This window comes from Somniosus microcephalus, chromosome 3 (assembly GCF_052327205.1).
Source record: "Somniosus microcephalus isolate GS21.2 chromosome 3, FLI_Smic_1.0, whole genome shotgun sequence".
Classification (NCBI taxonomy): domain Eukaryota; kingdom Metazoa; phylum Chordata; class Chondrichthyes; order Squaliformes; family Somniosidae; genus Somniosus; species Somniosus microcephalus.
The window spans coordinates 115,414,037-115,436,195 of NC_140989.1; the positions used below are offsets into that span (position 1 = coordinate 115,414,037).

At 44.4% G+C, this 22,159-nt stretch overlaps 1 protein-coding gene across 13 annotated transcripts in view; it reads left to right on the forward strand.

Annotated features, from left to right (window-relative positions):
• The window catches only part of LOC147121275 (AT-rich interactive domain-containing protein 1B-like), a 673,710-nt gene that overhangs the window by 611,919 nt on the left and 39,632 nt on the right, over window positions 1-22,159 (forward strand). For all 13 annotated transcript variants that reach the window (XM_085981504.1, XM_085981501.1, XM_085981503.1 and 10 more), the window contains 4 exons: window positions 3,667-3,817; window positions 15,986-16,105; window positions 16,991-17,087; window positions 18,274-19,057. In XM_085981504.1, coding sequence (XP_085837630.1) covers window positions 3,667-3,817; window positions 15,986-16,105; window positions 16,991-17,087; window positions 18,274-19,057 — 1,152 coding nt within the window. The remainder of the gene's footprint in view (window positions 1-3,666; window positions 3,818-15,985; window positions 16,106-16,990; window positions 17,088-18,273; window positions 19,058-22,159) is intronic.

A 22,159-nucleotide genomic window follows, 5' to 3' on the forward strand; every position in this document is an offset into this window, starting at 1 on the left:
ATGCTGTCCCTTACCTCTTTAGTCGTCCATGGCTGTTTTTTTATGGCAAGTAGAGCTCCTGCCCCTCGGGTATAAACTGGTTTTGTGTCACCTTGAATTCTTTTTTGAACATCTCCCACTGATCTTCTGTCGTTTTACCCATTAAAGAATTAGCCCAATTTACTGTGGACATTCTCTGTCTCATCCCGTTGAAGTCAGCCTTACCCAAATCTAGAATCTTAGTAGCTGTTTCGCATTTCTCCCTTTCAAATGCTATGTTGAACTCGATCATGTTATGATTGCTATTGGATAAATGTTCACACACAGTTAGACTGTTAACTAAATCTGGCTCATTACTCATTACTAAATCTAATATGGCAGGCCCCCTTGTTACCTCCAGGACATATTGTTGTAGAAAACTATCCCAGACACACACAAGAAATTCACTACCTTTCTGACAGGTGCCAGTCTGCTTATCCCAAGCTATAGGAAAGTTAAAAATCCCCCATTAAAACCACTCTGCCTTTGCTACATGCTTGTCTAATCTCTGCATTTATACAATCTAGCACTTCACAGCTGCTACCAGGGGGCCTGGACACAAGTCCAACTACAGTCTTAAATCCTTTCCTATTTCTTAATTCTACCCATAAAGTCTCCACTGCCTGCTTGCTTCTCATAATATCCTCTTTTATCTCTAAGTGATTTCATCCTTAATCACTGAGGCTATTCCTCGCCCTCTGACATTTTCCATATCTTTCCTATAGACCTTAAGCTGGTGTGTTTAGTTCCTAGTCCTGACCGTCTCAGTAATGGCTACCATGTCATACCCTCCAATTTGAAATGTGTGTAAAGTCGACGAAGTCAGTTTGTGCCTGTGTGAATTTGGTTCAGGACAGTTGTGGGAGGGCAGAAAACCTGCCAGCAGCTACGCTGAGCTAGCCAGCAGTTTGAGTCTTGTGGGGGTTGGCAATCCTAGAGGAGGGCCTTGAATGGGCCGGCAATGGGACAGAGTTTTTTTGTGGGCGCAGGTGGAGCACTCCTGCTTCTCCTAGGCCTACAAAAATAAAACTCAAAATTTCCTGGGCCCTTTATTGCACAGCTTCCAGCTGGTCATTTTACCTGAATTATACAATGTGTCCTACAATATTCAGCTCATGGCTGCCTTGTTTTGCACCTGCAAAATGGGTGGCCAGCCACATTGATGCCCAAGGCCTGCATGATGGCATATTCACCTGATTTGAATATGTAAGATTCAAGCAGCCTTGCATCTGTTTCAGGAGGGTGGACTGGTCACCCATTTATTTACCCATCTGAATATATCATCATGCACGCCTCGGGCCTCAATGCGGCGGCTGGGGTGCTCTTCTTCCCCCGCTCCCCCTCCCGCCATTTTCAACTGTTGGCCACCCATTTTTCAGGTAATCAACAATATGTTTGATGTTGACAATGGAGGTACTCACTATGTTAGGCCAAATCTTGCTGGATCAGGGCATGTTGCTGTGTACGCCGTTAGTTGGACCTTTTCCTGCATGCTTCAGCTCGAAAAAATTTGCGCTGTAACTTGTTGGAAGTGTGAGCAGTTAACGACGTGGCGAGGGCATCACGGCATCTGGAACCTTAGTGAATGGCGGGAACAACAGTCTATATCCTTAACCAATGAGATTTAAGGATTCAGAAAGAAAAGGTTTTTCCAGCAAGATTTGGCCCATTATGTTTATAATTGGATGTGGGAACAATCTTTGCTGGCTTTAGAAGTTGCATTTTTTATTTTTTTACATATATATAGGTTCAACGTTTCGGGTCGAAACCTTTCTACAGAACTGAGAGAAAAGGCAGGAAATGAAACAAAAAGCAGTTTGGGGGCTGGGAAATGGGGGAGGGGATGTCATTGGGGGAGGCCATTGTCTGTTTCTTTACCTGTCCTATTACTATCTCGTCTCACCTTGAATATCTCTTAATGTCTCTTCTTTCATCCCCTCCCCCATTTCCCAGCCCCCAAACTGCCTTTTGTTTCATTTCCTGCCTTTTCTCTCAGTTCTGTAGAAGGGTTTCGACCCGAAACGTTGACTCTATTTCTCTCTCCACGGATGTTGCCTGGCCTGCTGAGTTTTTCCAGCATTTTCTGTTGTTATTTCAGATTTCCAGCACCCGCAGTATTTTGCTATCGTATAGGCCCTGGTGGTCTGCACTTTAAAATGCTCATGTACGCGGCATTCTAAAACACAAAAACTTATCAAGCATATACAACTTATAATCATGCATCTGGGGTATGCTGGAAGAGGAGAAGGAAGAAGCCATTCCCCATTAAATCTGATGTAATGTTCTGACTGAAAGCCCCAGAAGCATGTCATATATCTACATATCCGCTCCATCAACAAGACTGCCTACTTCCACCTCGGTAACACCGCCCGACTCCGCCCTGCCTCAGCTCATCTCCTGCTGAAACCCTCATCCATGCCTTTGTTACCTCTAGAGTTGATTATTCCAATGTTCTCTTAGCCGGCCTCCCATCTTCCACCCTATGTAAACCTGTGCTTATCCAAAACTCTGCTGCCCGTGTCTTAACTCGCGCCAAGGCTTATTTACCCATTACCCCTGTGCTTGCTGACCTACACTGTAGATGGTCCGACAACGCCTCAATTTTGAAATCCTCATCCTTGTCTTCAAATCCCTCCATGGCCTCGTCCCTCCCTATCTCTGTAACCTCATCCAGCCCTACAAGCCTTGGAGATCTCTGCACTCCTCCAATTCTGGCCTCTTGCGCATCCCCTATTTTAATTGCTCCACCATTGGCGGCCATGCTTTCAGCTGCCTTGGCCCTAAGCTCTGGAAGTCCCTCCCTAAACCTTTCCGCCTCTCTACCTCTCTCTCATCCTTTAAAATGCTCCTTCAAGCCTACCTCTTTGAACAAGCTTTTGGTCATCTGTCCTGATATCTCCTTCTGTGGCTCGGTATCAAAAATGTTTTTATTGATATCGCTCTTGTTTGGCGCCTTGGGACATTTTGCTATGTTAAATGTGCTATATAACTAAGTTGTTGTTATATAAATGTTGTACAACCGTAGCCCCTGAAATAGTTCTATATGGTTATACTTCAACATTGTAAAAAAAAGATCTGAAGCCCAACTTGATTAAGTGAATAAAAGACGATTGTGTGCTAATGTCCATTATAAAGACGAGCTGTTTATTACGATCTCCTTTTCCAGCTGGTCCTTGATCTGGAGCACTTTCATAAACACAGCGGTTAATCTGTGCATTGCACTTCTTTAAAAAAAAGAATTGCTACAGTATATATATAAATAAATAATCTCATGGTACTGCATCAGGGATTGAATGAATAAGCACCTCCATATTTCCACAAATCAGTATGATGAGACAAGTGAAATCAATTGTTACTTGTTCCTGGATTAGTTGGTGAGGTATATGCTATATGACTTAAGATCAAAACCGCAAAGGAACTAATTAAGGCTATTGTAACAATCAACATAATCATGACTTGAAAAGGTAACAATTCTGCCTGTTCTGAAACTATTGTGTATCAGATATCCATTTATTGCATATGGGCTATGTAGAGATAAGTTTGCAGAAATAGTTTTTATTCTCTTTTACATTAGCAGTACTCTATTTAATTTGGTATTTGTGCCATAATGAGCTGTTTTTTAAACTAACTTGACCTATTTCACCATAGTGCCTGGGAGTAATGACCCTTTTATGCCTCCTGGAGTAATGCCTAACAGTGGGATGCAGGATCTGTACAACCGTACTCCATCAGGAGGAATGACCAACTTGAGTATGGGTCAGCGGCAGCAGTATGTTTATGGACCTGGCTATGACAGAAGGTAAATATGGTATCCTTGTGATTTTAATCAAAAATAATGGTACATTACTGGTGAGGGTAGTCAGAGCTAGGGATAGGACGCTTAACTTTTTGTTCCTGGTGTCAACATCAGGAATTCTCATAGTAGGTCTTTCTAATTCATTCTCGAGATGTGCACACATCACTGGCGAGGCCAACATTTCATGCCCGTCCCTAGTTGATATGAGAAGGTGATGGTGAACTTCCTTCTTGAACCGCTGCAGTCTGTATGGTGAAGGTGATCCCACAGTGCTGCTAGGTAGGGAATTCCAGGATTGTCCTTAATGGTGATAAGCTACTTGAGTGTTGTTGCAGCTGCACATATCCAGGCAAGTGGCGAGTATTCCATCACATTCCTGACGTGCCTTGTAAGTGATGGAGAGGCTGTGGGAAGTCAGGAGTTGAGCTATTTGCCACAGAATACACAGCCTCTGACCTGCTTTAGTAGCCACAGAATTTATGTGGCTGGTCCAGCTCAGTTTCTGGTCAATGATGACCCCCAGGATGTTGCTGGTGGGGGATTCGGTGATGGTAATGCCATTGAATGTCAAGCAGAGGTGGTTGGAGATGGTCTTTGCCCAGCACTTGTGTGGCGCGAATCTTATTTGTCACTTTATCAGCCCAAGCCTGGATGTTGCCCAAGTCTTGCTGCATGCGGGCATGCACTGCTTCATCATCTGAGGAATTGCAAATGGAAATTAACACTGTGCAATCATCAGCGAACAGACCCACTTCTGAAATAACAACAGAAAATGCTGGAAAAACTCAGCAGGTCAGGCAACATCCGTGGAGAGAAATTTGAGTTGACGTTTCAAGTCGAACCCTTCAAAACTGGAAAGAAAAGAAATTAGATCGAAGGCAGGGCTGCGATCGGACAAAAGAAGTGAAAGAAACAAAAGAGCTAGACGAGATGGTAATAGGCTGAGATTAGGTGTAAAGTGTACTGGCAGGGCAAGAGATAGCTGCCAGGTGTGAGAGAGAAACAAAAGGAAAGGGGGGGGGGGGGGGAAGGAGTGGAAAAATTACAAGAAAAAATGTGTAATGGGGCCGAGGTTATGATCTGAAATTGTTGAACTCGATATTGAGTCCGGAAGGCTGCAGAGTGCCTAATCGGAAGATGAGGTGCTGTTCCTCGAGTTTACGTTGAGCTTCCGTGGAACAATACAAGAGGCCAAGGACGGTGAGGTCCGAGTGGGAATGGAGCGGTGAATTAAAATGACAGGCGACCGGAAGCTCGGGGTCACCCTTACAGACTGAACGGAGGTGTTCCGCAAAGCGGTCACCCAATCTGCGTTTGGTCTCCCCAATGTAGAGGAGACCGCATCGTGAGCAGCGAATACAGTATACTAGATTGCGAGAAGTACAAGTAAATCGCTGTTTCACCTGGAAGGGGTGTTTGGGGCCCTGGACAGTGGGAAGGGAGGAGGTATAGGGGCAGGTGTTACATCTCCTCCGCTTGCACGGGAAGGTGCCAGGCGAAGGGGAAGGGCTGTTTGGAGTGATAGAGGAGTGGACTAGGGTGTCTTGGAGGGAGCGGTCCCTACGGAATGCTGGGAGGGGAGGGGAAGATACGTTTGGTGGTGGGATCACTTTGGAGGTAGCGGAAATGCCGGAGGATGATCCGTTATGATGGAGGGAAGGTCATTGATGAAGCAGCTGAAGATGGTTAGGCCTAGGGCACTGCCCTGAGGAACTCCTGCAGCGATGTTATGGGGCTGAGATGATTGGTCTTCAACCACTACAACCATCTTCGTTTGTGCCATGTATGACCCCAGTCACTGGAGATTTTTCCACCTGATCCCATTGACCAGTTTTTCTAGGGCTCCTTGGTGCCACACTCGAACAATGCCTTGATGTCAAGGGCAGTCACTCGCACCTCATCTTTGGAATTCAGCCTTTCTGGCCGTGTTTCGACCAAGGCTGTAATTAGGCCTGGAGCCAAGTGGTCCTGACGGAACCCAAACTTAACACCTATGAGCAGGTTATTGGTAAGTGCAGATGACATCTTCTGTCACTTTGCTGATGATTGAGAGTAGTTAGATATGGCAGTAATTGGCTGGTTGGATATGTCCTACTTTTTGTGGATAGGACATACCTGGGCAATTTCCCACATTGTCTTGTAACTGTACTGGAACATCCTGGTTAGGGTTGCAGCTAGTTCTCGAGCACAGATTTTCAGCACTACAGCCGGGATGTTGTCGGAGCCCATAGCCTTTCCTGTGTCCAGAGCACTCAGCAGTTTTTTGATGCCACATTGAGTAAATCGAATTGGTTTAAGTCTAGCATCTGTGATGGTGGGGACCTCGGGAGAAGGATCACCCACTCGGCACTTCTGGCTGAAGATGGTTGCAAACTTTTCAGCCATATCTTTTGCACCCGTGCTGGACTCCACCGTTGTTGAGGATGGAGGTGTACAAGGAGCCTTCTCCTCCTGTTAGTTACTTAATTGTCTACCACCATTCACGACTGGTTGATGCAGGGCTGCAGAGATTTGACCTGATCCGTTGGCTGTGGAATCACTTTGCTCTGTTTATAGCATGCTGCTATCGCTGTTTAGCATGCATGGTGATATAGCAGAACCAGCTGCAGTGTGCTTTAAATCCAATTTCAAGAGTACCACCTACTACAATAGGCTGAACTTTTCCATTTACCAGGTCAGACATTGAATTGCATGCTATTCTTTTGATGTGGCCCCTCATCCACTAGATAGTTTAGAATGCTCAAGTACATTTAATGTGGTGCCCTTATAGCTGACAGAGAAAGAAGGTTTAAATTTCATTGGTGTGGACTGGATTTGAACCCATGTGCCAGGTTAAAAGAATAATATTGGCCCAGAACTTCGGGTCTCCACGGGTGAGTACGCACGGGGTACTCACCCGTAGGTCCGATGGAAGTGCCGGTTTCCTGCATGCACTGCGCATGCGCAGGAAACCGGCACTTCCGTTCCTCTGAATGAAGGGGTTCAGAGGTCGAATGCGTGCGCATCAAACTTACGTTTTTTTTACAGGTTTCTCCGGGATCGTAAGTCTGCAGAATTTAGAAATGTAAAAAGCAGGCGTAAGGCCTGCTTTTTACAAGGTAAGTGGTGAATTAATTAAAATTAAAACATTTTTTCCACATGTTTATTATTTTTAAATACTTTAAAGCAAGGTAAGTTTATTTTTAGCCCTGTTAGAATATAAAATTATTTTTTTCAAAAATTTAAATTATTGTTTAAAATAGTTATTTCATGTAATTTATAGTTTATTTAAAAAATGTGATAGAAACATAGAAGATAGGAGCAGGAGTAGGCCATTCGGCCCTTCGAGCCTGCTCCGCCATTCAACGAGATCATGGCTGATCATCCAAACCCTAGCACCCGGGCCCTACACCGACAGCCATCCCACCCAAGCCCTATCCCCGTAACCCTGTAACCCCACGTATTTAATCCCCCCTAACACTAAGGGCCAATTAAAAAAATTTTTTTTTTATCATGGCCAATCAACCTAACCCGCACACCTTTGGACTGTGGGAGGAAACCGGAGTACCCGGAGAAAACCCACGCAAACACGGGGAGAATGTGCAAACTCCACACAGACAGTCACCCGAGGCCGGATTTGAACCTGGGTCCCTGGCGCTGTGAGGCAACAGTGCTAACCACTATGCCACCGTGCTGATGGTTTTTTAAAAATGTATTTGAAGGTTTAGTGCTATTTTGGGGCCGTAGTATTTATAAGTCTTGACAGCTCTTCCTGTCAGACTTATGAATGGAGCATTCCCTGCTCCGATTGGCTGCCCATGGCTCACGTGATCCCAGGGGACGCATCGAACTAACTGCGCCCCTGGGATACGCAAGCACTGCGCGCCGGCAGCTGGACCAGGCCCTGGATCGGAATTCTACGGGGCCCTACAGCTCAACTGCCGGCGTGCAAGGTAAGTGCAGGTCGGGGGCTTGCACCCGCAGGAAGCCCCCAACCCGAATTTCTGGGCCAATGTGTACTAATAGCCTGCGTCAGCTGCCAGTCCCTCCTACCGTTGATTGTCTTGGACAGTGATTGTGTCATCTGTCTGCTCTTACCTCAGTTTGTTGATTAAATGAGATGAGATGTTTAAGCAGCTTGTTGTCTACTTGGTTCCACTTCTCTACCTTTTATAATAAAACTAGCTGGGGGAGCCCGGCTTTGCCAGGGCTGTTTTGGGCCGGGCGGTTTAAATGGAGTCCCAGGCTTTGGGGCCTCTCTGTGTCCCTCTGTGAATCTGGTGCCGGGCAACATTTTAAATCGAGTCCCAGGCTTTTGGGCCCTGTCTCTGTGTCCCTCTCTCAACCTGCTGCTGGGCAACATTTCTACGTTTTAATACCTTGAAAGATGAAAGTGAAAGTACTTATAAAACGTTTTTGGTAAATCTTTTAAAAATAACATAAGAGATACTAACTTTTTCGAAGCCGGATCAGCAGATTTTGAGCTGGAAGTAAATGGGATTTTTTAGCTTGAGGCAATGGCTGCCACATACCTGAGATGAAAACGATTAGTCCCGCCCACAGACGCAGCGATTGGCCAACCATCAGGCGACTGAACTGTAGGATTGGTCAATGGTGACGGCACAGGATTGGTCGAACCTTGACGTCAGTCAATCAATGCTAATTAGCAGATAATGAGTTTAATTTTGAAGGTTTTTTGCATAAGGTAAGGCGCGAACAATTTTCGTCCAACCGAAAAGTAAATACGCTTACGACCGTCCCGGAACCGTAAGCTTTCTTTGGAGGTAACGCACGCATAGGTACGCTCTATAACTTTCGAGTGCATAGCCGGACAGACGCACACCGGAGGACAGATAGACAGACAGACAGACAGACAGACAGAACGATCCTTTTATATATATATAGATGTCCATCGTCAGCATCATGACTACTGAGTCTGTGTTAATTTTCTTTCTCGTTGATTATTTTTCGCTAATTGGCTATTTTCTACTTTATTCACCTATCATACTGAAAAAATCGTTCCTCCTTAGTCACATTGCACCAAAATATTCTATACCATCATGTTGCAGCAAAAAATAGTTTTTCAGGATGCTGCTATCATGACACTCCTCACTTGGGGCCCAGACCAAGAGGAAAGCTTTTGTTAATTGTATTGCTTTAAATGTGGTGAATTCTACAGTAAATGGATTATTATATGTTCCAAGGAATAAAATGGTAGCGAGATTAGCTGCATAAATCTGCCACTTCATTTATAGCACAGTGATGTAGGAACATCTGGGATCCAGAAACCTCAGACTCAAATTAAGGACTTTTAACCCTACCTGCCTGCACTCCACTCCCAAGTCTCATCTATATTTTGCTTCCAGGCCTAGCTTTCTTTTTCTTTTTTTCGTAAATCAACCTGTCTCCCCATCACCCAGCCCTGCTAACTACGCACCCCAAAATTCAACCCAGAATCCAGCTTCGCTCTAAATTTCAGTATTGACTTCTGCCCATGTCAGCTCCTTCCCATGCCTAACTATCCCAGATACAAAGCCTGATCTGTTCCTCATCAGCTCATGAGCAATAACGTGGGAGATCTGCTAGTATTTTAGCATTTGTCACTGTAAAGGACTATGGTCTAGAAATTCACGGGGCGCCAGTCTTGCCAGAGAGCCGGAAGTACCGCCCCGGAAGGAGTCGCGAACGCCCGCCGGAAATTCAGTTTCAGTGCCCCAGACGGAAGCGCAGCGCTACTCAAGGCGCCCCGCATCCCTCTTGGGGCGCTGCAACTGAAAATCGCAGCGCAACGTGCCTCAGCGCCACACGCTGCGGCACGGCGCGCTGCGGTACTGCAGGCCTTCCTCCCCTTCTTAAAGGGGAGGGGCCTGCTGCAGTGCGATCGGCGATCGCGAGTGCCGGCAAAAGAGCCCGGCACAGAGGAGAAGTGCCGGGCTCCTGGGACACAGCCGGCACAATGCGGGGCGGGGGGCTCAGGAGGCCGGCGACAGCGGCGCGAAGAGGTGCTGGCAGGCGGCCAGCAAAAAAAATGGCCGCTCCGCGCCTCTACCGCCGCAGGTAGGCCCCCCTGAACCGGTCGCAAATTGCGACCGGCGTTAAAGCAGGGGGCGCTACCAAATTTCGCGATCGGGGCGGTAGCGGGGTGCTGCGCACACCGATGACGTCATCGGTAGCGGCGCAGCGCTAACGGCTAGCGCCGCCATTAGCGTCCCACTAAATTTAGCGGGAGGCGTGGCCAGTGGCGTTAAACCCACTAAGTGCCCTCTTTGGGTGCTAACGGGTGGCGCAGCCCACTGAATTTCTAGGCCTATGACTTTATTAATAAGAGAAACTAAGGGCAGGATTTTCCCTGCGGTGGTGGGAGAGCTGGTTGGCGCATTGCGGTGGTGGGAGAGCTGGTTGGCGCATTCCAGTCATGCTCCCGTCTGCAGCTGCTCTCTGAAAATTATTTTCCGTAGATTGGCCTCGTTAAGCCCGCCCTGCGGGGTTCCCGGCCTATTAATAGGAAGCGGGTCTGATGACGTCATTTGATGATGCATCATCAGCCGGTTTCCTTAAACGGACCATGGCTACATTGATTTTGACATTTGTGCTGTCAGTGTTCTGCAGCATTGAGGTGCTGCAAACACTAACAAGCACTGCACCCAGGCTCACGTATGACTCCCTCCATCTGCTTATGGAGGGAGTCACAGCACGCAGGGAGGTTCGCTTCCCTTCCCATGGGTGGAAGAGACCTCCCCAGGACACCAACGCAGCCTGGTTGCACATTGCACAAGAGGGCAAAAGCAGGGATGTCGTCAGGAGTCCCTGGCTGCAGTGGTGCCAACCTTTCAATGATCTCAGTAGATCACAAAACGTTAATGCAAAGCCACACTCAACCTCATCCTGCTATGCCACTCAACACATGCCCATCACTCTGCCTTCCCAACCCTACTCCTGCACCTCCTTACTCACACCAACTTACCTTGCACCTCCACCCATCCCTCTCTATCTACATTATCACTTCCCCATCTCACTAGCCACCCCTCACACTCACCCTCATCCTAGTCCAATCATACCAACTAACAACACACAAGGGTAGGCACTTGGGTGTGTTATGCAATGTTCATGCAAATTTTCTGTTAATGTGTTGTCAAACATTGAAATCTTTATTTTACTTTATATCTATATATACTTTACCTTATTGGACAGACCTGTGTTCACCTTTAGAAATGTCTTACTGAATTGCAGTGAATGGTTAGACATAACGGTATCCCCCGCAATGGTGCTGAGTGTGAAAGGAACGGCTTGATCATTGTAGGAATGTCTTATGGTGGTGGTAACCTGGCGCATCATGTGGCAGCCAGGGTGTACAGCGTCAAGTGAAGTAAATCTGGTCATGGTGAGGCCATCCCTGGCCTCCCGGGCAGCAATGTGGTCGGGTGCTGACGCCCTCTGCCCTGTGCAGCATCAGGTGATTGCGCAGAATGTTGGTGTTGGGGCTGATCATGGAGGGATTCAGAGGACCACGGTGAGATTTTTTCAAGGGCACTGATGTTGCTGGAACAGATGGCAGCTGAAGTTGAGATGGCAGAAGCGATCTGTCAATGGTGAGAGAGCTTGCTCCAAGGAGGTGGCAGTGTACATAGGGTTAACACCACACACTTACAGCCTCGAGACAGAATGTGTCTCCCAAATCGTGAAATCAGCAACCTCTGACATTTGAAATTGAGCAGATGTGAGAGTGCAGCTTTTAGACTGCAGTTGCAGCTGTGAAGTATCCAGCTTGTTGGTCCTCCCGACACACTTACCTGCCGTGATATTCAAACATCGTGAAACCAGTTGAAAATGTTGGAAAATAGGAAAAGGCTGTCCAAATAGCAATTAACAAGCACTTAACAAGGAGTTAAGTGTCGTAAATCCCTCACCCGCCACTTGGTGTCGGGTCTGTTGTGAAATCACAGACCCGACACTCTTGAAACTCGCACGGAGGCGGGATCGCGGCGGGTTGATAACCCGCCTTCAATCATTTTGAATTTCACAGCTAACGCGCCCTCTGAGCACCGGGAAAATCGTGGCCTATGTGATAATTGAATAGAGAATACTTATGTTAAGAGGTTATGTAAAAACCATATGTTTTGGCCACAGCCTGAAATGATAACTTTGTGGACATTGTTTTTCTGCATCAAGCTGAAGGTAGTTCTGTTACATCCATATACCTTGGAATTTACAATATCCAAGTATGGGACACTCCTATCACCATCCAAAGCCAATTTGAGAATGTCTGCTAACTGTTGAGTCTGGTGTATCTTGTTTCATTGCTACTTCTATTTTTCATCTACATGCTACCTCTCAGCGAAATCATCCAAAAACGCATCAGGTTCACATGTACGCCAACGACACTCAGCTCTATCTCACCACCACCTCTCTGGACCCCTTAACTGTTTGATTTGTCACACTGCTTGTCCGACATCCGGTATTGGTTGAGCAGAAATTTCCTCCAGCTAAATATTGGGAAGACTGAAGCCATTATCTTTGGTCTCCGCCACAAACTCCATTCCCTGACCACTGTTTCCATCCTTAGCAACTGTCTAAAGCTGAGCAATACCATTCACAACCTTGGTGTTATGTTTGACCCCGAGCTGAGCTTCCGACCATGTGTCCACTCCATCACCTAGACTGCCTACTTCTACCTCAGCTCATCTGTTGCTGAAATCTTCATCCATGCTTTTGTTACCTCTAGACTTGACTATTCCAATGCTCTCTTCCACCCTACATAAACTTGTGCTCATCCAAAACTCTGCTGTCCGTATCTCTACTCGCTCCAAGTCTCGTTCATCCATCACCCCTGTGCTTGCTGACCTTCACTGGTTCCCGGTCCGTCAACACCTCAATTTTAAATACCTCATCCTTGTTTTCAAATCCCTCCACGGCCTCGCCCCTCTCTATCTCTGTACCTCCTCCAGCCCTACAAGCCTTCGAGATCTCTGCGCTCTTCCAATTCTGGCCTCTTGCGTATTCCCAATTTTAATCACTCCACCATTGCCGGCCATGCATTCAGCTGCCTTGGCCCTAAGCTCTGGGATTCCCTCCCTAAATCTCTCTGCCTCGCTACCTCTCTCTCCTTTGAGATACACCTTAAAACCTCCCGCTTTGTCTCTCCTGATATCTCCTTCTGTGGCTCGGTGTCAGAAATGTTTTTGTTGATATTGCTCTTGTTAAGCGCCGGGGACGTTTTGCTATATAAATGCAAGTTTTTGTTGTTAATTGTGGTTTCAAAAAGACTTCTCGCATGGTGTTTGTAAAAGCACAGGAAAAAAGTCAGCAAAAAATTTCGTAACTGTATTCTATACAGAATAATAGAAATTAATAGAACAATGTCCTCAATGTTAAATAGACCATTGCAATCCTGACATGGTAGCTAAATTCACAGGACAGGTTTGCACTCACTGTGCTGTCTACTAAAGTTGAATAGACTGTCAACACTGACTAAGTTCATACATAAAGAATGGCCACTTGGGCAAGGTGCTATACAGTAGTAAGGTTCAGGGTCTTCGAGCTGTTTCTGCTGTCAGTAGAAAAGGAAAATGACATGATGGGGGAAATCAAGTTCTCCATTGTCACCTATGTAACCAGCAATTTTTCAAAGCTTCCTTTAGTATCAGTAATGTATCAGGTTACTTTAAGTGGAAGTGCTGTGATAAATTACTGAGGCTCTGTAAAGCAAATAGAGGTGTGAGAAGCTATGAAGGATCATTAATTTAAAGTATTGTCTACTGCTGCTGGGTGGATCCTAAAGAGACAGCAGGATGGGCAAACATGATGAAATCACATAGGCGTCATGAATGATGCATTGGTGGTCTCAGAATTGCAGTCCTGACATAGTAGCTAAATTTGCAGATGGTGCAAAGCTAATGAAGGTGGAAGACTACCAGGTTGAATGGAATAAGCTACAGGAGGATTTGAATATACTTGTGACAGGTGGTAGATGAAATTCAATGTAGTGAAATGCTTCACATGGGGACAAAAAATTCAGGAAGGGACTATTATGTAAATGGAAGGAAAATAATGTACATGGAAAACAAAAGGGGTCTGGGGGTACTGATTGGTAATATATTGATGCTATTGCAACAATGCTCAGTGGCAGTGAGTAAAGCAAATCAGATGTTGGGATGTATTAATATTGAGCCGAAGTAATGAGGTAATCTTGCCACTTTAGAAATCATTGGTATGACCGCACGTAGAATCTTGTGTACAGTTCTGGTCGCTGCAGTACAAAAAGAATATGGCAGCTATTGCCAGGATATGGCAGCTATTGCCAGGATACAGACGAGAGCAACCAGAATGATTAAGGGGATGGAGGGATTGGATTATGAGCAGTAATTATGTAAATTGGACGTGTTCTCATTGGAGAAGAAGATTGAGAGGTGACATAATTGCTGTTTTTAGAATTCTAAAGGGACTAGATAATGTCGACCATGATGAGCTGTTTCACATTGTCTAGAACAGTAGAACCAGAGGACACGGTCTGTGCTTGAAAGGGGGTAAATTCAAAACTAGTCTGCAGAAACATTATTTCAGTTCCAATCTATGGAACAATCTAGTGAGACAGTGGAAGCAGTTCGTATTGATCCATTCAATTGCAAATTAGATAGATTTCTTTCAGAAAATAATGGCCTGTAATTTGCGGTCAGTGGCGAAGCAAAGGCATTCGCCACTGGCCCCGAAGTAAGCTTTCCACAAAGATCTCGCGATCTCTGTGGCGAGAAGTTCGGCTTTTCCGACCAGCATTTGAAATCAGTGTAGTTTAGTGGGAATGCCATAGTGCAAGCTGCTGTGACATCAGCAAGCTGTCTAAGCAGCCAAGCACAGTGCAGAATTCTCACAGACTGAGAACCAGGAAGTGAGTAGTTTGTTTAGCAGTCAATATGCTGTTAAAATCCCAGTTACACCTAATCTAAAAGGGTCTAACTTTTAATAATGTATTTAACAGCGATATTACCGCAGAAGAGCCGAAATTTTCATCAGTTTCCCTGATTTCACAGATTACACTGATTGCCGGCTGTGGGGGAGGGGCCACAGCGCAGTCCATGCTGGAGCAGTGAATGACTGACCGCAACTTCAGGATTTCCACAATAGGATGCGCATGCGATACATCCTGAAGTTGCGGTCAGTTCGTTTGCCGTTATTACCTACTGCACAATTTGGGCCATTATTTTGGGATAATAGTATTTGAGTAATTTGAGACATGACATGGTAAGTGTAGAATGCTCAGGAGGAACAGGTGACTTTGGACTTACGGTTCCCAAAGCTCTCCCACCACTGTGGTTTTCATGTCTGTGTCTGTTGTAGACTAATTGATGGAGATTGTTTGCTATGATTAGTCCTCACCTCTTACCTTTGTATCATGAGACTTCCGGAATGGTAGAAGGCAAACTAGATGGACTTTGGTCTTTTTTCATCTAGCAATTCCTATATGTTGGAGGCAGAACTATTTGATTTTTGCAGAAATTGTGTAGTAACATATTGGAAGTACTAGTAAGAGTGTAACTTCAGAGCACTGCAATGGTTATCTTTTAAGAGTCCACTTCATTTAAAGTTCTTTTGTGTCAAAATCTGAAGATTTGATGACCTCATATTAGGCAACAGCATCCTTCTCCACTATTTAAATCCTTTATAAATATATACCATTTCTGTACTATCACAGAATCGGAACCCCAAGTCTGGCTCCAGGTATTCATAAGAGGTGAGAAGAAAAGGAGACAGGGAGAAACATACAGAGCTTCTGTGAAGGGCATTGAGGCGGTTTTGTATGTTAAAGACGCTATATAAATGCAAGTTATTGCTGTTGAGAAAGTGAGAGAGTTATACAAAGGAGAGTGAGAAAAAGAGTTAGACTAACAGAAAAAGCATGTAAGAGTCTTAGTGACAGAGGGAGTCCAAGAACTGAAGAGTGAAAGTTGAACACTCAGTTTAAAAAAAATTATTTCAGCAATGCCACGGGAGGTCAGCCAGTCCTTTATAAATTGATACCAGGCTGTATGATATGAGCATAGTATTACAGAAACAAACAGGGTTATATGCATTAAAATAGAATCTGTTCTATAATTTAGTACTTTTCACATGGATCAGCAACAGGGAATCTCCCACTGCTTGATACCCTGCAGATATTTTACAAACAGGAAAAATAAAATTTGTATGTGTTTGTTCTAGGCCTGAACATGGGATGGGTCCTGAAGGCAGTATGGGACCTCCAGGAGGTCAGTCTAACATGATACCTTCGAACAATGACCCAAGCATGTACTCGCCAAACCGCTACCCTGCACAACAAAGGTAAATTTTAACAAATATTGCCTTTTGGTATTAATTCAATTGATTATTAAAACATCTGTGACATCAGTTTTTTTTTTGAAGTGTAGATTTTTGCCCTGCTTCTGCTTTTACTCATCTGAATTTTAGTAAGTAGACAAAACAGCTGATCCACTGCACCTCCAGCTCTACAATGTATTGTGATATAGGAAATAGATCACAGTCGCTAATGAGGCAGTTTATCTGCAGTATTGCTGGGTATTTTTCAAAAACTGCATTCAATCCCACCCCCCCCCCCCCCCATTTGGCCCATCCATTCTGAGGGTTTTAAATGTATGTTTTAAACATACAAAACACTATTTTCACCTGGGTTAAATGTTTTAGTTTTGGCTACTATGCCTTGAAGCTCAAGCTCCTTTTTAGCTAGGCTTTTTTTTAATGGCAATCCACGTGCTGCATACAATATCCCAGTGTATATAAGTATAGGTGATCACAAGATAAGAATGTTGCACCTTACTTGTCATGCCAAGAAAACTTGATGTTAATTGGAGGTGTTTATGCTACATCAACAGTTAACACCAAGTTGCCTGGCTGCTGATATCTATGAATTCTCTTTATCCAAGTAATTATTTTATCTGCTAACTTGTTGGTAAGTATAAATTATCTTTTCAAAATTTTACAAAATAAAGATGGCTGTAATTATATTGGAATTACCATGTTTGCCTTCATTAAGATGGAGCCTGAAACTGCTACCTTAAGTGAAATTATGGATAACAAACTTTTAATTAAAATTATGGATGACAAACTTTTGGTATGCATTCAAATTCATTTATTTTATCAACTAGAAACAGTATATTTTGCCCATCTTGGGAAGTTACAGAATTCTGTAATAAGAGATTTCTGTTACAGGCACGATCCTTATGGGCAACAGTACCCAGGCCAAGGTCCCCCCTCAGGACAGACACCATATGGAGGCCATCAGGCTGGAATGTATCCTCAGCAGCAGGTAAGACAATTTGTGAAGTTGCCACTGTTGCACATAACAAAAATAAAACCATGAAGTTCATATTTAAAATAAAATTAAATGATTGTGAGCAGTGATTACATTTCCCTTTTGAGTATCTTACAACTGCTGTGTTTTAAATAATATCAAATTGCATAATATTTCCTTGTGTAATAAAGACTGCCTCTTCACAAAAACAGTTCTTAGTACAGTAAATGAATGGCCCTTAAGTATGAATGATCTTTTATAGAGTTATTGTCGGGTAACAAAATGCTCTCCTTGAAGAGGGGGGAAGGTTTGCAGAAAACACTCTGTCTATTAAATGCCAAATTTCTCACATTCACAAAAACCCATCATATTGGATCCCTTTTGTATTCCATGATGTCACTGATGGATAGCTGCTCCAAAGTGGATCCATTGAATACCATGAGGGCCATGATATCCCCTTGGGAACTGCTATGGAAACACTTGAGCCCAGAAAACCAAACATGTTTTCTTTGTGTCGGGCAGTTCTGGAGTGGAAATCACCACATATTTAGTGAAGTCACTCTGGGGCCAGTTCCCCATTACCCAAATCATCAGAGCAACATAGCAGTGGTCAGACCCAACCTGAAACTAGTGAATCTTTTTATCCCTATTACTCCTCCATGCATAATGGGGGGATTTTGAATCAAAAGTCCTCCCTCTAGACATTTGTTCCCCTTTTATTTCAGTTTTAGGTATCAACTTGGATGATGACAGACATTAAGAGTAATTGCTATATGTTCTCTCTTTAGTGTACAGTATGCTTATCCAGTTTTTTGGGGGGAGAGGGTGAAAAACCTGTTCTGGAAAATGGGATATATTGATGTTATGAAGATGAGCAAATTTAATCTTGATTTTTTTAAACAGTGAACCATCCTTCTGGTTATCTTGATTAAACAGTGACCTCCAAAGCAGCTAGTTTTTCTTTGAGCGATGGGATTCCCATTTCCGTGATCCATAATTAAATTACTGCTCTTTACCTAAGTATGCAGCTTGGTCATAATTTAGATTTTATTTCTAGCTGGCAGTAGACTGATTTGAAGGTACGATGCTCCTTTAACGAGTAAAGTGGTAATGATCCCTTAAACTCATTGTGCTTTTTAAAAATAGTATATTGGATTCTTATGTGTACCAGTATTCATCATTATTTTTTTTGGATGTGCAGAATTATAAACGGCCCATGGATGGCATGTATGGTCCCCCACCAAAGCGCCATGAGAGTGACATGTACAACATGCAGTATGGCAGCCAGCAGCAGGAAATATACAACCAATATGGAAATGCTTATTCTGGACCAGACAGGAGGTCCATGCAAAGCCAGTACCCATTGACATATAATAGAGACAGGATGCAGGGTCCAGGTCCAATGCAACAACATGGAATACCACCACAAATGATGGGAGGACCAATGCAAGTATCCTCCACTGAAGGGCCACAGCAGGGCATGTGGCAATCACGGAATGATATGCCTTACCCATACCCAAACAGGCAAGGCCCCGGAGCACCTCCGCAGGCATCGCCATATGCAGGGATGAATCGCACTGATGAAATGATATTACCTGACCAGAGAATGAACCATGAAGGTCAATGGCCTTCTCATGTGAACCAGCGTCAGCCTTCGTACATGTCTTCAGCTTCCATGGCTCCTATCACACGTCCTTCTCAGTCCTCCTATCAGACTCCTCCTTCAATGCCAAACCACATTTCCAGGGCTCCCAGTCCAGCTCCCTTTCAGCGGTCTCTAGAAAACCGAATGTCTCCCAACAAGTCCCCTTACATGTCGTCCATGAAGATGCAGAAAGTTGGTCCTCCAGTTCCAGCCTCTCAGGTTGCTGTTCCACAACAACAGCCACCCCCAGTAAGGCGGGAAATTATATTCCCTCCCGGTTCAGTGGAAGCGTCACAACCAGTCTTAAAAGCAAGACGAAAACTTACCTCAAAAGACACTGGTAGGTAAACTGAAAAAACTTTTCCATTTGAATTGTTTAAGTTCAGTATATAATTATATTGGTACTGATATCAATGAATTTCAGTGCTTTTGATTGGTTGAATGCAAATAACTCTAGCTATTAAGTTGGAAGTTTTGGATATCTTGCAAGTGATAAAATATGAAGGGATGAATGTTTTATTGTCAAATGCTAAAAGGTAGGAAATTGTGTCAGGCATTATTTTTTTGTTTATGCAAAGGGTGGGTTCTATGTAAGCTGAAATTTTTGCTTGACCCCAAATGGAATAGCCCCAACTTGTTATACTTGTAAGTCAAATATTTAAGCAGCATTCCCCCAAACTGACTTTAAAAAAAAGTGTGGTCAAAATACCAGCTGGTGCTACAGTGCAGGGATGGGCATCAACGAACTGAATGGCCTTTTCACATCCCTGACTTTTCTTACGTTCTAATCTTGCCTACCAACATAATTTCATGCAAATATGCTTGTTTTGAAATGTATATTTTCAAAATTGTGAGGGGGATGGTTGTTCCAAATAATAGAGGCAATAATTTAAACGCATCATTTTGGCATCTCCATCCTTCTGCCCTACCCTCCCCTCCACCCAAGCAGCTACAGTTTTCAAATAAATACTTATTTAATGTGGATGACATGGGCACTTTTATGTTTAATATATGCATCACGAGAACGATCCTCAAATGGAGAGCTGCAACCTTCATGCACCACTCTCTACTTGTGTTCATTGGTGCACATCTGCTCAAAAGGATCTAGCTATTTAAAGGAAAGTGCAATTGGAGTGATCCTGAAAATGTGGGTTTGCTGCAGCCGGGTCTCTAGAAGTCACCAGGTTTATACTGTTTACAGAACCACTCTCTAATGGCAAGAGAACCGGGCAGCAACATTGTAGTTTTAGCTCAGCTCAGATGGTAACACTCTCACCTCTCCTTCAGATGGTTGTGGCTTGACATCCTATGCTGGAGGTTTGGGCACTCCACTGTTGTCCTTTGAATGGGACGTTAAACAGAGGCCCAATTTGTCTTTGCTGATGCTAAAAGCCTCATGGCAGTACTCGCAGAAGAACAAGAGATTGCCTGGTGTCCTGGCCAGTGTTTCTCCCTTAACCAATAGCACCAAAAAAAAATTGGTGATTCATTTTATCTCTTTTTGTGCAATCTTGCCATGTGCAAAACGAGCTGCCGCATTTGTCTACATAACCATAGTCATTGCATTTCAAAGTAATTAATTGTACATCAAGTGATTTGAGGTGTTTGAGGGGTAAAGATACTATAAAAGTCCTGAAGTTGAAATTCAGGATTACATGGAGTGAATATATGAACTACAAAACCTCGGGCGTGAGAACAAGAGCACAAGAGCACCTGCCTCCATAGCTGTCTATTGATTTCTTTCTCTGGACAGCACAAGAAAACATTTGCAAATCCCACAGGTGTGAAGAGAGGAAGAAAAATACAGAAAAAGGCAAAGAGACAGAAAGAATACATCAATGCCACTTGTGGTCCATGTGACTGATGCAGTTTTCTGGTTTTAGCCATGTTTGTTCTTGCCACAAGACAACACTTCAGGTATATGACTGAAACTCTAATATCTAGGATTTACTGCACTGATACAAGGTGGTATCAGGAAGAGCCTGGAAAGATTTACTCCTTGGGAGAAACTTCAGCAGTGGATCCTGTTGTGTCAGTGTATAATAAGACACAGACTGCAGGAGAACGGTACAACAGGTGTTTACGCAACGTGGTTCAAACTGCAACTGATCTGTACAGATTACTACTCAGTGCTATATACAGGTGTGGTCACTGCCGGTACTGCAGTATACATGAGCTGCAAAAGATAGTTCCCCCCTTAAAGGTATATACATTACAATTCCTCCCCTTTTAGATTAACAGTACCATAACACTCATTTAACAATTAAATATCAAACTAATTACAATTAACACTTTTAACATGCAACATTAGCTGAAAATAGTCTATTTATATATTCAGTCTTTGGGGAGGCTTCCTGATCCTTTCTGGATAGCGCCTTGCCCGAGTGTCTTGCTCTTGGTGTGGAGGCGATTCTGGCCCCCTGTCGTCGGTTGGTTCATCAGCTTCCGATGCTACTGTTTCTGGGGTAGATGCGACCTGTACGTCGGGTTCATCACCAGGTACGTATGGGCGAGGCTTGGGGTTGACTTGTTCCTGTGACTCTAGGATCTGGTCAGCATGGCGTCTCACAATGCTCTCCCCAACGTCCACTGTGTACATTAGTGGGCCCTGCCATGTGCATATCGTTCCTGGCTGCCATTTTTCTGTTCGGTAGTCGCGGGCCAAGACTGGTTGCCCTACATTGAAGCTCCTTGTTGGCTTCTCATGGATGTGCTGGAATTGCTTACTCTCAACATCTCTTCGTACGTTTGGTCTGAGCAAATCCAGGCGAGATCTTAACCATCGGTTAAAGAACATCATGGCTGGGGCCTGGTTGGTGACTGCATGTGTCGCATTCCGGTAGGCGAACAGGAAATTGTCCACCTTGTGCTGCAGCGGAATGTTGTCATTGTATATAGCCTTTATTGCCTTCTTAAAGGTTTGTACGAACCTCTCAGCCAATCCATTTGTGGCTGGATGATACGGGGCGGATGTGTAATGCCATACCCCATTCTTTTTCAAGAACGTCCGGAACTCTTCGGACACAAACTGTGGTCCGTTGTCGGAGCAAATCTGTTCTGGCAAACCATTCCTGGCAAAAATGGTCCGTAGGACTGCAATAGTTTTCTCCGTGGTGGTGGAGGACATTTTGATGACCTCAGGCCATTTCGGGTGCGCATCCACGGCTATTAAAAACATTGAGTCCATGAATGGACCAGCAAAATCAATATGCACCCGTTGCCATGGAGATGAGGGCCACTCCCATGGGTGTAGAGGGGCCTGTGGTGGTGCATTTTGGACTTTCTGGCATCCTGAGCAACTCTTGGTCAGGTCCTCGATTTGTTTATCGATTCCCAGCCACCACACACAAGCCCTGGCTAGGCTTTTCATTTTTACCCCTCCCAGATGACTCTCATGAAGCTCATTGAGCACTCTATCCCTTAACTTGGGTGGAATTACCAC